Raw genomic sequence first — 16,978 nt, forward strand, 5'->3', positions numbered from 1 at the left:
TGATTGATGTATTGAAAGTTACATCAATTGTCAATTGTGTAAATATATTTATGCCACCAATAAATCAATTGAAGCCAATGAGCAAACTTTAAAGGGGTCATATGATGCGATTTCAATTTTTCCTTTCTCTTTGGAGTGTTACAAGCTCTTGGTGCATGAAGAATTTGCAAAGACTCAAGTTTCAAATACAAAGAGATATTCTTTATCAAAGTTAAGACCCTGCCACAACCCCCTAAAACAGCTCGTTCAAACACGCCCCCACATGTCTACTTCACTATGTGGAAATATTTGCGTAATGTCGCCCAAATGTTTACGCAAAGAAAGAAGGCGTGGTTTTAGTAAACGCAGTTAGTGTTAAAGCAGCCACGTCAGAGAGATGCTGTGTTTATTTAGGCTAAAGTAAAAACACAATATTTGGCCTTCTGCAAGTAGATGCATTTGGCTTGTGTACTGCAAACACATACAAGCTTCATCACTGTATCTGTCACGCGACTCTGTTTCCCTTTCGGGCTTGAACTGATGGTAAAACTAAGGATATTATTAACTGTCTTAACATTTATTTTGAAAGATGAAGCATGCGACTATAGAAAGGGGCATTCAATTTCCAAACAGTGCTTGCAGTGTTTGACCAATCACAATGCACTGGGTCAGTTGGCCAATCAGAGCAGACTGCGCTTGTCGGGAGGAGGGACTTTGTAGAAAACGAAGCGTTTGAGAGAGGCAGGGCATAGTGGACCTACAATAATGTACAGTATTTGAAAAAGAATGTGTTTTTTGAACATTAAAGCATGTCAACATAATCTATTACATCAAATACACAACACATTTTCTTTAAAAAAGCATCATGACCTCTTTAAAATGCTGTTTCAAGCACGTAAAAATGCCAGAAATAGTATTACTATGTCGTCAGTCAACACATGCTTTCAGTGTTAGAAAGCCGCAATACCTCCTCACCTTTGAGGCTGTCAGGAGGAGTTAAAGGATAAAGATAGGCTGCCAAAACTGTCAAGTTTCTCCCTATCAACGGCAATGTCCAAAGTCTTTTTTTTCAATCCCTCATCTTGTTATTTCTCAAGCTGTTTGCATACTGTTGCTGGGAATTCCAGCCCAAACAAACTTACACTGAACATGATATAGTGAGAGGTTTAAGACCACATCAAAGCACATCCTCCAAAAATGGCAGCACTGGCTTCAATCCACGAATGGTAAATTTAACTACAAAAGTCTCTTTTTGTTAACACATTTAAGGAATCTTTTGAATAAACTGTCAGTGTATTGGTTATGGACTTGAAAACAAAAACAGTGTGAAAAACTACTTTTCATCCAAACTTAATTATAGTCATCCATCAAATGTACTGTAGGCATCAGTTTCATGGTTGCTTACATTAGTAATGGGTTTGATTGATTTAAATGTTTAAATATGACTTTTAAACTGATTTTTGAAGATGCATCAACATTTGCAATGAGAGTAAAATAACTTAATGCCATTTGAATATTAAAGCCAAAGGCTCAAGGTTAGTTTTTGTCCAGCCTTTGATGAAAAATGTTTGTTTATGTATCAACTTACTTGGTGTCCTATAAAAATGATCAGACGGTGTTAATTCAAATGCATAATTAAAAGGGGAGCTGTGTCTTTACTTATAGCAACTGCCCTTCTGTAAACTGGCATGTCATACAATTGTTCCTGCAAAGCCTATTTACCAAGATTATATTTTAAAAGATCTTAAAAGTGTGAAATGGTCTTTTGATTTCAATATTTTATTTTCCCATCAGCTCAGGATAACCACTAGTGAGGCATTTGACACTGTGTGCCAGTAGATATTTAAGAATTGTCATGACTTTATTTTCCTGCAGTTCCAGATTGAGTCACATGCCATTTATGGCTCAGGTGATTTGCTCAAAACATGATGGAAAAGATTACAAATTCAATCTTGTGTCTTAGCCTTGGGCCAGTTAAAGGGAATTAATGGGTTTAATGCAAATCAGAGTATGTATCAGTATGTAGTTAATTATCATATGTATGCCATACATTTATACCAGATCATATTTGATTATTATTACAATACACTTTTTCCACCTGTTGCATAGAAACACAACTATATATACTATATACTATAACAATGCAGTCAAAACAGGTACTTTACAGGAAAAACATGCTACAAAAAAGTCCTCAAGTTATACTTCACGATCAAAGCAAAAGCATCATTATGATATTTCTAAAGGGACAAACATACAATGAACAAAACAATACCAAAAACCAGGGCACTCCAATGGAAGAGTGGAACAAACACAACAAAAGATTGCGAAGACTTCAAAGGAAATCTCTCCTCAAACACATCTAAACTAATTGCTGCATCTATTCTCTCTGACCTCACTCTACTTGTTTCATTTTCTTACAGGTTATACGTCTACGGAGACGAGGCCTGGCATTCAGTGACTGGACTTACAAAAGCCTACGGGCAGATGAATAAAGGCTAGGTCTAATGAGAGAGGATTCTTCCACTACACTAGCTACCAACCACAGAGGAAAAAAAAAGCTATTATGGATCTTTAAAAGATTGGAAACTCTGGATAGGTGTGCAGATACAGGGCTCAAAAGGAGTGAGGCACCTCCCTCTGTGACAGACCTTTGGTGCCTTCTCTGGGAACAATGGAGGAACAAGCTTAATCCAGCAAGTTTATAATGAGCTATAAGCTTTCTTTTCACAACAAAAATTACCTCCCTTACTTTGGTGCTAATCATGGACAAAATGCTCTGTGCTTTTCAGGTCTTCTGAACCTCATTACTTTGCTGCAACTCTCCTCTCTTGTCCCACATTTTCAATTATCCTACTGTAGGCTGGAGATGGTTTTGAGATCTGTGAGAATGCTTGGGCTTTGGCTCAACATAGAGATTCTATATGTTCAAGCGGCCCCATTCACAACTCATCTTTCAAATTGCGAAGGAACGACGCAGAATTTGTAATCAAGTATTCGGGAGAGTAAAGCAGGAATAAAGTTGGAGTTGCTCTTAAATGCTGAAATTGCCAAAAACAGGCTTCTTGGTTGTAGCTTTGGGGCACTAGTGTGGCCGTTTCGGCACTTAAATGCCTCCACGGGCTGCAGCGGACCAGAACAACAGCTCAGAAAAAACAACAAAGAGCTCAAACCCCATTCACACTGTGAAAGAACTAGCATCCAGCTGATGAGGCATGTAGCACACAGGCTTTCTTTCCTTTCACTGCACAAGAAGTGTAAGTGGTGTAAGAGGAATCTATTAAATCAAAATGACAGGTAATTGGCTTATGAAGCCAGGCAATATGAAGAGTTCTAGTGCCTAAACCTTACTTTACAGTTCAACTCCTAGTGGTGCTCCGGATAACTCCAGGGGGTTACAAAAATCCGGCCATTTCAGCAATGAGGGATCAACAAAATGCTACAAATTAATTGAAAGCTTTTTTCCAAACAGCATGACAAGAAACACTAAACCACACAAAACAGGCAACTGAAAAGTTTATTTTTTTACACTTACAAAACTTAATTTGCCTTACATTTTCTTATTCATTTAGGGGATATAAATATTTGTTTCGTCAATGATGCAAACTGATTCTTTATTAGTGTCATTGCGATTCAGTCCAATACAGTTAAATTTCCAAAATTTTCTAAAAAACAATTTTCAAAATATAAATGTAACTGGAGAAACAATTTGCATACTGAAAAATTTGAACTTTTGGACAAAAAATGAACATACATTTGTTCTTTTTTCAGTAAATTAAAGATCAATATTATGTTAGCAAAATAACAAACCGATGTTGATTAGACTGTTGAATTATGTATTAAATGGATGTACTGCAAAACACAATTTTGGTAAAAAAAAAAAAAAAAACATTATAAGTAACTCTTCTCGATTCAATGATAATGCAGATATCTGAATTTGGCACTGTTAATTTTGCATTTGCCACATGTTGTGAGACCATGTGTGTAATTCTGAGCAGAACTAAGTATTGTTATAGTTATCATAATCAATTGTTAATTTTTCCATTTTTTTTAATGAATAATATACATCATAGAACCACCTCCATTTAGTACTGAATGATTTGAGAGCAATATATTCAGCAAGTTTTTAAATACTGTCGAAATGTTGCAAAACTCAGTCTCCACATTATTTATTCTTCATCCAGAGTTTCTCTTCATCTGAGAGTCCTTGGAGTCCATCATCTCTCTTATGTGACTCATATATCTGACACACTATCTGAGGTATGTGTCATGAATTCTCAAACCTTTTTCTTTCTCTTTCTGGTGTCTCTCTTCCACAGAAGGTAAAGCGATGCAGAATGCCCATGCAGGCTTGATGGAGGCCCTGTTAATCTTGCCTGCCTTTGCAAGACTTTCATAAACAGGCAGGAAAGAAATGTAATCTCAGGCCTCATACATTCAAACGGCCTGACTGCTTTAAAGTTTTGTTTGCGTTTTTCCTTTTCCGGCTGTTTGAGTATCTCCCTCCACCGGTGCCTTTGAAACTCAAGCTCACCCCCACCTGTAACGGGACAGGCGCCATGTTTTCATAGTTGTATGTTTAAAATGGCATCTTCATTTCCTGAGACCGATTTCCAGAGGAACTGTTCACAAACAATGAAAAAGAGGAGGATTGGCTCGACTAGCTTTGACTATAAAGAGTTTTATCTCGCTTTGAAAGAAATACTGACACAAGGCCAATTATTGTGGATAAGTATCTTTTGACAAGGTTTTTTGAGGGCAAATGCAAAGTAATCTTTTATTCCGAATTTTCTTTGGAATGGGGGGGGGGGTCACTAATGACTGAGGTTTGGAAGGTCACTAATGTTTGGCACATCTGATAAACCACAATCAAAGAAAGAGATGTTTAGTATTATATTGTAACAAACCAGGCATGTAACTCAATCTGTATCTTTGTTGTAAATTCACAGACTTGAAATAATGACAGAAGATTTTTCTTTCCTCTATGTTTTTATAAGCCAATATTTTTCATTCTCTCCCTCCTTTGAACCATGACTGCCATTACAAAAAAGCCTGTTTTTCATCTTGAAGAAACAGTGTTGGGGGTGGATAAGGGAATGTTTGGCTCCAACTCCATTCTAACTACTCTTTTAAGGGCTTGATCCACCTTGTTTTGCCATGCATGTCACTTGGACAGATCATGGTGTGTAGACGCCAGTGGTCTCTTGACTATTCAGTGAAGTACAAGAAAAATCTGCTTTGTTTCTACTGTAGTTTAGAACAGGGTTTCACAGAACACACAAATATGTTTCTAATATCCAAATCCGTTAAAGGAATTTTAGGCTGCATTAATTAGGTAAACCAGAACCGAGAGCACTTCTCATAACACCTGATGTACTTGCTACATCATTAGAAGAATGGCATCTACGCTAATATTAGTCTGTTTCACTCTTATTCTGAGGTCACCGTAGCCACCAGATCCAATCTGTATCCAGATCAGAGTGTCACTGCAGTCACACGGATCCAGTATGTATCCAGACCAGATGGTGGATCAGCACCTAGAAAGGACCTCTACATCCCTGAAAGACAGCGGAGACCAGGACAACTAGAGCCCCAGATACAGATCCCCTGTAAAGACCTTGTCTCAGAGGACCACCAGGACAAGACCACAGGAAACAGATGATTCTTCTGAACAATCTGACTTTGCTGCAGCCTGGAATTGAACTACTGGTTTCATCTGGTCAGAGGAGAACTGGCCCCCCAACAGAGCCTGGTTTCTCCCATGGTTTTTTTCTCCATTCTGTCACCGATGGAGTTTCGGTTCCTTGCCGCTGTCGTCCCTGGCTTGCTTAGTTGGGGTCACTTCATTTACACCGATATCGTTGACTTGATTGCAAATAAATACACAGACACTATTTAAACTGAACAGAGATGACATCACTGAATTAAATGATGAATTCCCTTTAACTGTCATTTTGCATTATTGACACTGTTTTCCTAATGAATGCTGTTCAGTTGCTTTAACACAATGTATTTTGTTTAAAGCGCTATAAAAATAAAGGTGACTTGACTTGAGTAACTGAGACTCAAGATATTACTGAAGTGTCACACAAATCTAATCTGGGTGATAACCTGGTGCTGAGAACTATAACAGCTATGCTCTTTGAGACTGATGTTTGAGGATGAGACTTCTCAATTAAACTAATGCAACCATGGCTTCTGGATCTTTGAATTACATTCAATATTTAATAAGTTCTTTCAGATGGTGTCTATTAAGGATGCTATCAGATCTGTTTCCTTTGATTTATCTTTGTTTATCACTATAAACAGTGGCTTAAATCGGGCCAAATTTGTTCCCATGTGTAAATTGTGCTGTGTTTTGTTTAACAATTGTGTTTTTTCTGTTGTAAAAGCCCCTATGGACAGGTGTTGAAAATTAGCACATGTGCTATAAACACTTTAAACAATGCATCTGGTTTGTCCAATGTTATTGCTATGTCAATATTAAATAAATAAATAAATAAATAAATCTTCAAGACAGCTGTGGAACCTAACACTTGCGTCATGATTCATAGATAGAGAACACAGACTGCACAGATTGTCACAAAATTCTGGTCATTGACTAGATAGCACAGAAAGCCGGTTATTTAAAAAAGTCGTCTTATGTACTATGAATTAATGATAAATAAATATATAATTATAAATAATATAAATAATAAATACTGACTCATCTGTGGGCTTCCTTAACAACAAGTCAGGTGCTCATTATAATTTGTTTTTGTTTTTCTCAGGTTTCTGATTAATCGAAACTTCAAAAGAACATTTACTTGAAATATAAATCTTTTGTAACATTTTATATGTCTTTAATTAACTTGACAAATTTAATGCGTCCTTGATTAATAAAACTATTAATTTATAAAAAAAAATAAAAATGTTGTAAAAAATTAAAAAAAAAATAATAATATATATATATATATATATATATATATATATATATATATATATATATATATATATATATATATATATATATAATCTTATTGAGTAGACAAATCATCAATGATGGGCATGTCAGGATTGTGAATAATCCTTTGCCCTATTCTTCTTGGAAAGAAGAAGAATAGATGCAGGTATATGATACCATATGAGCACGCCATCAGAGACATGGAAAATTATTCTCTCTACTGATAATAATACACCTGCAAAATAAATACCAGCACTGCCATGTTGTTTATTCGCATGTTTTATATTTGTATTGTGCATATTTTGTGGAGAGATCCAGATTATACTTTGAATAGAATGACGCCTCAACCCACACACACACACACACACACACACACACACACAAAATAAAAATAAAAATAAATAACAAATACATTTAATTTTAAACACAAACATGATATGAGCAGATATGATGACATAACTGAACAAAGATATGAGTGTTAATTGTGATGTTTTGTACAAACTGTTTCAGTGAGTTTCACACACCCAATGTTAGTTTGACCATGATATGGACTCTTGAAGTCCAGAGGGAAACTAGTAGAGATCAGTTGATATCTCAAGCTCCAGTTTTCCTGCACTGTGATCATTGCCAGATGTTGGCTGAACGGCAGCTTCTAGGGCCTGAGCAAACTCCACAAGTTGCTATAAATCACCAGGCACTTCCCAGCAGCTTCCTACATGTCTCAATTCCATGTTGGCACTGTCATCACAAACGGGCGGTAAATCTAATCTTGATCATTTCATTTTCTTGCAATAGTCAGTTTATGCAGGTGAGGGCAAACAAACACAATGGGGAACAGTGTACTGAAACAAAATATGAAATCTGTTCAATCTTTGTTTTTGATTGTTTCATATCCATCTCTCCTTGCTTCCGCTGGACTCTCAGAAATCCACCTCTCTCTGCCAATGATACATCTGGTGCAATAATACAAATGTTAACAAAAAAGCTCATAAATAAGGAAAGGAGATGGCAGTGAAAGCGTAGGAGTAGGCATCCAGGGATTTAAAAAACCCAGCGGACTGAGAACATGCTCTGTAAGTCTGTAAGGAGAGAGCAGCTTAAAGCCAGAGCGGCCAATGATAAATGGACAGTAATGTCTTTCCCATCTGGTTTGAGGAAGGGCACAAGCCACTAATGAGTCCTATCAATACAAGTCTGCTGTCCTCACAGGGACATTTGATCACAGAGCCACACAAGACAGAAACAGTCTCCACATGCTGTTCTACTAACTACGCAATAGAGCCCAGATGACTGATGACTGGACCTGATGTCAGGATAGAAGGGCTGAGATGAAGATAACGGTTAGATTTGGAATAGCAACACAATGCCCTTGATTTGTGCGTAACCGATGCTACAGACAAGAATGATACCTCAAATCAATTGATTTTTAAATTATTTTAAATAAAAGAATGTAATACTTTTACTTCTTAAAACAATGGACAATTGTCAGATGAATGAAAACAGGATCAGGAATGTTGCTAACTGGATTAAACCACACAAGCACCCTGATTAAATTTTTCATATTTACTGTAGACACTACAGCACAGTTCCAACTTCAAAAGTTTCAAATTTGTCAGACACATGGGAGGATCTGATCTTAGATCAATCTTAATTCAACGTTTTGTGTAGACATGCCGCATGAGTATTTTTATGGTTTAGATCCCCTTAACTAACAGAACAGGATCCGGAAAGTGGTGGATGAATTTTTGGTTTCAGAAATCATCTTTTCAGTTGATGTAGTCCTCAAATTTAGGTTTCAAGTGAAGGGAAAACAGCACCGTGGAAAGCAAACCAAGCAAAAATAAAAATTCAAGATCAAGAGAGCAAAAAAAAAAAATATTGGCAAGTTTTTTTTATTTATTTTTTAATTACAGTTCATGGTATAATGCACAATTTGGCTGTGCTTTGGTGCCATGAAATCTAAAAACATAGAAAGGAAAACTGAAAATATTTATACAAATGAAACACAGAAGATAGATGAATTGGCAATGTAAATGCAGCCATAACAAGAAAATAATGTCAATATTCATCACTGAATTAAGAAGTGCAATTATAAAAATACAAAAAAGTTCAGATGGTCTGGACTAATTATTGAAATATCTTCTGAAATGAATAGATCACTAAAAATTCCAAAATTTAAAGTTCATCACTCCACAGAAGGAAACAAAGATGTACTTTAGTGTGGATCACTTTATTTAACCATATGTAATACCATATATACGTAATACCAGAATGCAGATGTTATGACCAAGCGGCAACCTCCCGCTCTCTCCCGTGAAGCCAACATGGAAGTGACTTACACTGTAATTCATCAACTGGCCGCTAGAGGCTGGCTGCAAAAGGGAGTCAATCCCCATAATAAAATGCCCAACTATACAGCAGAAAAAAAAACATGTTTACAGCATGGTTAAAAAATTTGCACTACATAGCTAATTTTGAACTTCATGACAACTGTGAGGGTGTTATAACTTATCCGTCTAAACTATATTAAGCCTTAAAGTTAAGCATAATTAAGGGGTGTGGCCACTTGAGTAACAAGTGGATTTCCGCAGCTGACAATGCCATCGAGACAGGTCAGCGTGACTTCAGCATGGCTTTGATTATCCAGGAGTTTTGAGCAGTGACGCGCCGCCAAAATGGCAATGGTCCGCCCTTTGCGTTTCAAAAAATGCTCTTGAGAAAGATATGGGTGACGTCACGGACACTACTTCCATGTTTTTATACAGTCTGTGGTTATGACATCTTATAAAAGTATTCCACTAGGGGAATTATCTTTAAAAGCCAAAGCAAATCATCTAAAAATCAGACATATATTTACAAATATTTATTATATTTATATAAAAATGCTTTATTCTAAATACAATACCAGCCAGTAGAAATCACTAAAACCATATGGTGTTTACTTTTTTTAGATTTTAATATCTGTATTCACTAGGGCTTGCACGACTACTGATTTCTACTAGTCTACTTTTTATTTTTAAAATACTCGAGTTATTCGACTACTTGTGGTTCATGCTACTGTAAACGAAAAGACATTAAATCGTTTTTTTTTTTTATTAATATATGTTTATTAGTTCATAGCCATATGCAACAATTACATATGTAAATTGTCAAAACTTTATAATTATGACATTACATATTTATATTCTCATGTAACAGCCAGTATTTGTATCTGTATTTGTGTCTGTAACAATCACAAAATTTTTCGTATCTGCATTTGAATACAACGTTGATAAGACCATTATGGCTAACTTTTTTTTCATAGTTATCACTGAATAAGTATGTTGTGTTAAACTAAAATAATTATTAATTTCTAAAATAACATTTATCCTGCAAGCGGAGAGTTGTCATGACAAACGTTTAGTGATCATTTGAACACAACTTTATAAATTCAATGTGCACATTTTCATTACGCAGAACTCTTAAAGTGAGTCTTAATGTTTAGTGAACTTCACTAAACAAATGTGTGCATGCCGTGCAAACCAGCAAAAGGTTAAGATGCAAACACGTAGGACAAGTAGAAAATGTATCCGTATCGAAGCTGATTATTAGCCTGCTAGAATTGGTTTGGTTTTTGAGAGACTGAAGCGCAGCGCGGGCTGTTTGATTGGTGAGCGGGCTGTGCTTAATCCATTCATTCGTATCATATCGTAGCCTAAGGTTTAAATCATTGCCTTTTAAACGTACAAATAATAGAAGGTGTATGATGTATTATTATAGGTGATGTAACTCTTGCAAAGCTCTGATTTCTGAGAAATGAATGGAGAGTAAACAGCAATGATGTGTTTGATTTGCGGTCTTTTCATTCATAAAGTTTACATTCATTCACTTCACACTCGTGACTTTATAGGTTTGTTGTATAATATTGCGCTGATCCCCTGACTCATCTGTTATCTAGCAAACTCCGGCTCCAGCCAAGTATTCAGGCAGAATTATTCTGAATGTATTTGTCTGTTATTCATTTTTGAAGCCATTCCAAATAAGGAATTCGGCTTCAGGCACACCCCTAATTATTATATAACATATTTTAATTTTACATGCAACATAGATAAGGTCATAGAAAGTACTCGCAAACTCTTTGTACGCATTATGGTTAAGGGGGGGGGGGGGTGAAATGCTCGTTTTCACTCAATATCCCGTTAATCTTGAGTACCTATAGAGTAGTACTGCATCCTTCATATCTCCAAAAAGTCTTTAGTTTTATTATATTCATAAGAGAAAGATAGTCTGTACCGATTTTTCCCGGAAAAACACGACCGGTTGGAGGCGTGACGTGTGGGTGGAGCTAAAGAATCACGAGCGCCAGTAGGCTTTTGCGTTGAGAGCGTTTGGAAGCTGTGACATTACCTTGAGGGAAAAACCATCATCCAAAACAAACCATGGCTTACAGTCAGATTCAGCGTATATATATATAAGTTTTACTCACCGCCTGCGGTTCCAACACACGATCATGACCCTTTTCGTTGGGATTGCATCATCCTTAAGAAATAAATGACACGCAAATCCGTCGTCAAACTGGGCCTTGTTTGTAAAACAAGCATCTTCGAAATGCAGGGAACAAACACAAACACTTGCACAACTCCGTTGATGCTCTGTAAAAATAAACTCCATCCACTGGTCCCTTAATGCTGTTTTTTTTTTTGTAATCTGTGCAGGGTTGTCTTGCCCTGGCAACCAAAAACACACTTCTTTTGTGACATTTCGTGACGCTCTTGCTCTGATCAGTGAATGTGTGTTGTGCTCTCAGTGCTCTGCTATACGGGAGCGCGCGCTCTTCCGGCAGAAGTGCCTTAGGACCCATATAAGGAAATTCCGCTCCATCTAACGTCACACAGAGCCATACTCGAAAAAAACTTTCCGAAACTTGTGACAAACCGGAAGGAGTATTTTTGGAACAGAAATACTCCTTCAAACGTACAACTTAATTTTTGAAACTTTGTCCATGTTTGGCATGGGAATCCAACTCTTTAACAGTGTAAAAAACTCAGTATGCATGAAATAGCATTTCTCCCCCCTTTAATGCATGCTTGACTAGTCGATTGTTTCCGACAGCGCCGACTTGCGGTTGAAGTAGTCGGTCACTCGAACTACTCAACTTGTCTATGCAAGCCCTAGTATTCATACACAATAAAAGACAATTTGGCTTTCCACAACACTACAAAACAACATCACACCTATCAAACTACACCCCTCGAACTCCACTGGCACGGCTTGAATAACGTTGAAGGTGGGATTGTGCCAGCAGAGGGATTAATAAACAAGTCCAAGTTCAAGGGCCCTGACTAAACAGCATGGTGGAGACGGTTGCGGTGCATCAAAGCCGTCCTGGCACATCTTGGGCGTCCCAGCACAGTGGGTGCAGCTACTCAACTGAGGTCATTTTGGCTGCTGCCCCTGCCACCCCCCTCCACACCGCCCAAAGTTCAGGGGTTTGCTTATTGCCTTTCAGTTGAAAAAAAAAAAAAACCTCATTCATGCTTAGTTACGAGAAAACTTTTTATACACGCTTGTTTTCTTATTCTCATATTGCCTGCTTCAATTCTCTTCGCATGATTCATGCTGTTTACTCTTGATTTTCAACTGGATTGGGGAAGGGAATGGGTAGATTTCATGCATTATATTTATTTATTGTTTATTTTCCTTAAATATTCTAAAATAATTACGATTTCTTTTTCTTTCCCCTCACATTTTCTTACATTTCATGACAACTCTATTAATCTAATTGGTAAAGACTTTTGCATCTGCAGTGAAACTGAGTGTGAATTTGACATTTCTTAACTTAACTCAACATGATAGGTAAAAATGTATAGCCTGAATGGACTGGATAAATGGGCTTTGGATAAAAGCGTCTGCTAAATGCACAAATTATTATTATTTTTTTTTAATTTAATTTAACTGTTTAAAGCATCTGTGGTGTTAGAAATCTTGCAGTCAGTGAGATTGAGTGTAAATATTGGACATTCTACAATTTTATGCTTATGCTTCTTCCTACTCCTATAAGCTAAAATGGTTTTGTTTAATGTTCTTGATCATACGTCTATATATGTGTATGTACATGTGTATTAGGGTTGGAAACCGAGAACCGGTTCTGAATAAGAACCTTAAGAGTATTTCTGTTTTTTGAAGAGAACCAGAACCGTGAGTAATTTCTTAGTATCGTTTCCAAAAACAGTTCTGGTTCGACACGTGAACAAAGTGCTGTGAGCAGTCTTTTGTCTGACTGTACATGTACTGGCACTGCACAGCACCTGGTGCCACTAAATTACATTATATTACACCCATATTGTCATTAATTTACATATTGACTTCAACTTGGACAACTAAATAAATAGCCTGCTTTGTTATGCAAGTATGAGGGTTAGATTATTTAGTGTACAGGGGCCTCATTTATAAACGTTACGTACGCACAAAAGAAGGCGTACGCCACTCTCTACGCAATAATTGATATTTATAAAAAGCAAACTTGACGGGAAAATGTGCGGTCCTTCACGCAAGCTCTGACCCAGGCGTACGCACAAAAATGGGTGAAATGAGAAATGGCGACACCGTCGGCAGATGGAAGAAACACGTGAAAGTGAAAGTGAAAATGACAATACTGCCTCTCATAAATAACATGACTTCACAAAGCAAGTCTTACAATTAACAGCCTACACGAACACCCGTTTGATCCATCAGCAGTGAAACAAACAAACAAAATCAAACGAAAATTACAACAGAAATTCAAATGAACACATATTTGCAAAAAGAAAAGTGAAATATGTTCTGCAATATTGGCATGTTGTGCAATTAATCCTCATAAATAATATAGTTAACAGAACGAAATAATGTACAAAACTGATATTCTCGTCAATGTGTCCGTCTGGCGGAGCAGATATAGTTGCAATTAGAAAGACAGATAGATAGATAATTAAGGAGATAGATAGATAGATAGATAGATAGATAGATAGACAGATAGATAGATAGATAGATAGATGTGTTAATTGTCCACTGGGGAAAGTTGTTTTCATAGTAAAACATTTCTTCATAAGCTACGGAATTATGGTATTCATGCATATGCCTTTAGTTTGTTTTATTTTTGATAAAACAATGTATGGCGTATGTCTCAACCATTCAGAAAGCAACAAGAAATTACATTTGCGCTGAACAATTTCCCATTTCCACGTCGATTATTACCGACATCTGTAGCTTGTCAGATGCAATTAAATGGATGGAAATAAAATGTCCCATTACAATGCGTAATGACGCACAATGGCTGATCTTGCGCTTTTAGAAGATGTGGCAAATGGAAGAATTCGGAGTGAACGCATCTTTAGACAGCAAGAAGACTTGCTGGCAAACGAGGACGAGTGGCTTATGAGCCGGTTCCGACTTCCTCGAGCCGTCCTGTTGGACCTCTGCGGGCTTTTGGGCCCAGCGTTACAGAGGAGCACTCGGAGGAACCACGCCGTGCCAGTCCCACTTCAAGTCCTAACAACACTAGGATTCCTGGCGACTGGCACTTTTCAGAGGGAATTGGCTGACAGGTCAGGAATATCTCAGCCGACCCTTAGCCGGGTAATGCCAGACGTGTTAAAAGGCATAATAGCTTTGTCCCATGATTCCATAAAGTTTCCATACACGGCGGGTGAACAGGCAAACAAGAAAGCTCAATTTGCAGCTATGTATGGTTTCCCAAATGTCATCGGTGCTATTGACTGCACTCATGTTGCCATAAGGGCACCGAACGTTAATGAAAATACTTTCATTAATAGAAAGCATTTTCATTCAATCAATGTCCAAATTATTTGTGATGCAGACATGTTGCTCACTAATGTAGTAGCTCGGTGGCCTGGGTCAACCCATGACTCATTTATTTTAAGACACAGCAGTGTTGGACGCAGACTCGAGGCTGGTGCTATACGTGATGGCTGGCTTCTAGGTACGTTTGATTATAGACATTCACATTTTAATGTACTTCAATGTCTTAACCCTTTCACTATCCTTGCAGGGGACAGTGGATATCCCCTCAAACAGTGGCTGCTTACGCCTTTCCTCAACCCACATAGTGCAGAGGAAAGGCACTACAACATGTGCCACAGCCGAGCTCGCGCTATAGTGGAGCGCACCATCGGCCTGTTTAAGGGCAGATGGCGCTGCCTCGACTGCACTGGAGGGAGGTTATTGTACACGCCTGAAAAGGTGTGCCAAATCGTGCTGGCATGTGCTGTGCTACACAATGTGGCACAGCTTAAAAATGTGCCTCTACCCCCTGGCGCCGATTGCTGTGTTGGCCCCGACCCTGAACCCCATCCCCACGCATTTGAGCCAAATGCTGCTGCTGTGCACCAGCGTTTGGAAGTGATGCGTCGCTTGTAAAGAACAACAAAAGGTGTGGAAGATATTATTTATTCAAGAATTCCCTCATCGTGCAGTTTATTTCAGTCAGGGCAGTCTTGATTTCACCCAACTCCTTGGCCACCTCTCTGATTGAACTAATGACTTCCCTCTGCATTTCTAGGACTGCATCGGTGAGGACACGTCCACTGCTGGAGGGTTGAGAGCCGCGTGCCGTGGAGACGCTGGGTCCAGACGGCTGCTCAGCTGCAGCATCGTAACCACTGGCCCCGCTGGAACACCCAGCAACTGAAATAAAATTGTTCTATATTAATAAACTGTAATTGTGTAGCCTGCATACATGTGACTTGACTGCATTCATTTTACTTATTTCTCTTACCTGTGTCACCCGGTGCATCTGGCGCGTCAGTGTCCCCCTCCGCCTCAGTCACCACTCCACTTAATAGGGATTCCCCAATAATTGCCGCCAGTCTCTCATCAAGAGGGGTCAGCTCCGGTGTCCCCTTTCCCCCACCCGTGGCAGACACACTCTGGCGATGGAGCGCAAGACGTTTTTTTGCATCGACTTTGATGTCCGACCATTTCTTTTTTATTTCGGCCACAGTCCGAGGTTGTGAGGCTACAGCATTTACAGCGTCTGCCACCGTTTGCCACTCAAGTGCCTTTTTGGCATTAGTAATGCCCACACTGTGCCCTCCAAACAACATTTTTCTCCTCTTTTCCACCTCGCCAACGATAACTTCTACTTCACATTGAGTGAAGTTACGTTTTTTTGATTTCCTCTCTGTGTTTGCCATGATTTCGCAATCAATGAATATTAACTTGTGGGCGTTTCACGGACTATTTATGGGCAACTATGGGCGTGTCATGAAGCCGCAAAAGCTGCGCTACATTTAGAATTGATTGTGATTTATTAAGGGAAAAATCCGTAGGATGTGCGTGCGCACGGTTTTATAAATCCGAATATTTCTGTGCGTACGCACGTCCTATGTTTCATCAGTACGCCACTTCTGACGCAAATCCTACGCAAAGTTTTATAAATGAGGCCCCTGGTCATTTCAAGAGTGATAAACAAAGTGATAGAAAATATTTATTATCATAAATAAATTATAAATTAGGGCTTGTTTAGCATTTTAAATGTTGACTGCATTATTATTTGTAAAAAAAAAAAGGGGGCTTTATGGAGTGTGTATACATGATTATAAGTATAACGATTTTTATTTAATTAATTAAGAGAAATGAACAAGTGTCTTAGCCTTAAATGGACTAGTTGGCCAACCAGCTTATTCCTGCTTAAAAAGCAAAATGTTATTGATAGTGTAAAATATATCAACTTTGAAGCACATGCTGATTGATGGACTAGCATTAGTCAACATCACTTACTACCTTACTCACTTAAATCTGTAAAACGATTGTTATGCCTGTTTCACACATACTCCGTCTGCAGTGCGTATGCAGTCTGTGTGCGTTACATACTGTATGTAGTGCAGAAGCAGCACGGACTCATTGTGCTTTCACACAGGACCCGTTTGCAGTCCGCTACTGATCCGCAGCTGTTTAGTCCACAAACACAACATTTGTTCATTATTTTGATTTCAAATCATGTTAAAAAAATTAATAAAATCTTTTTCGGCATTGTGACTCTTTTATCACAGAACAGTAACAATATTCCATAATCATAGAAAT

At 38.0% G+C, this 16,978-nt stretch overlaps 2 protein-coding genes across 2 annotated transcripts in view; both read right to left on the reverse strand.

The window, feature by feature from the left end:
- Positions 1-16,978, reverse strand: part of LOC113093157 (fibroblast growth factor receptor-like 1) — a 67,091-nt gene that overhangs the window by 21,750 nt on the left and 28,363 nt on the right. The window lies entirely within an intron of this gene.
- On the reverse strand, positions 15,257-16,331 carry LOC113093158 (nuclear apoptosis-inducing factor 1-like). Its single transcript, XM_026259017.1, has 2 exons — positions 15,672-16,331; positions 15,257-15,580 (listed from the first exon to the last, which is right to left on the reverse strand). Exons 1-2 carry the CDS (start codon positions 16,087-16,089, stop codon positions 15,339-15,341), a joined length of 660 nt encoding a protein of 219 aa, XP_026114802.1. The 5' UTR covers positions 16,090-16,331; the 3' UTR covers positions 15,257-15,338.

This window comes from Carassius auratus, unplaced genomic scaffold, assembly GCF_003368295.1.
Source record: "Carassius auratus strain Wakin unplaced genomic scaffold, ASM336829v1 scaf_tig00214902, whole genome shotgun sequence".
Lineage (NCBI taxonomy): Eukaryota > Metazoa > Chordata > Actinopteri > Cypriniformes > Cyprinidae > Carassius > Carassius auratus.

Coding starts and splice junctions, on each gene's coding strand:
- LOC113093158 (XM_026259017.1), bottom strand. CDS start 16,089: ATGGCAAACACAGAGAGGAAATCAAAAAAACGTAACTTCACTCAATGT. Junction 15,581..15,671: donor AGATGCACCGGGTGACACAG/GTAAGAGAAATA, acceptor ATTTTATTTCAG/TTGCTGGGTGTTCCAGCGGG.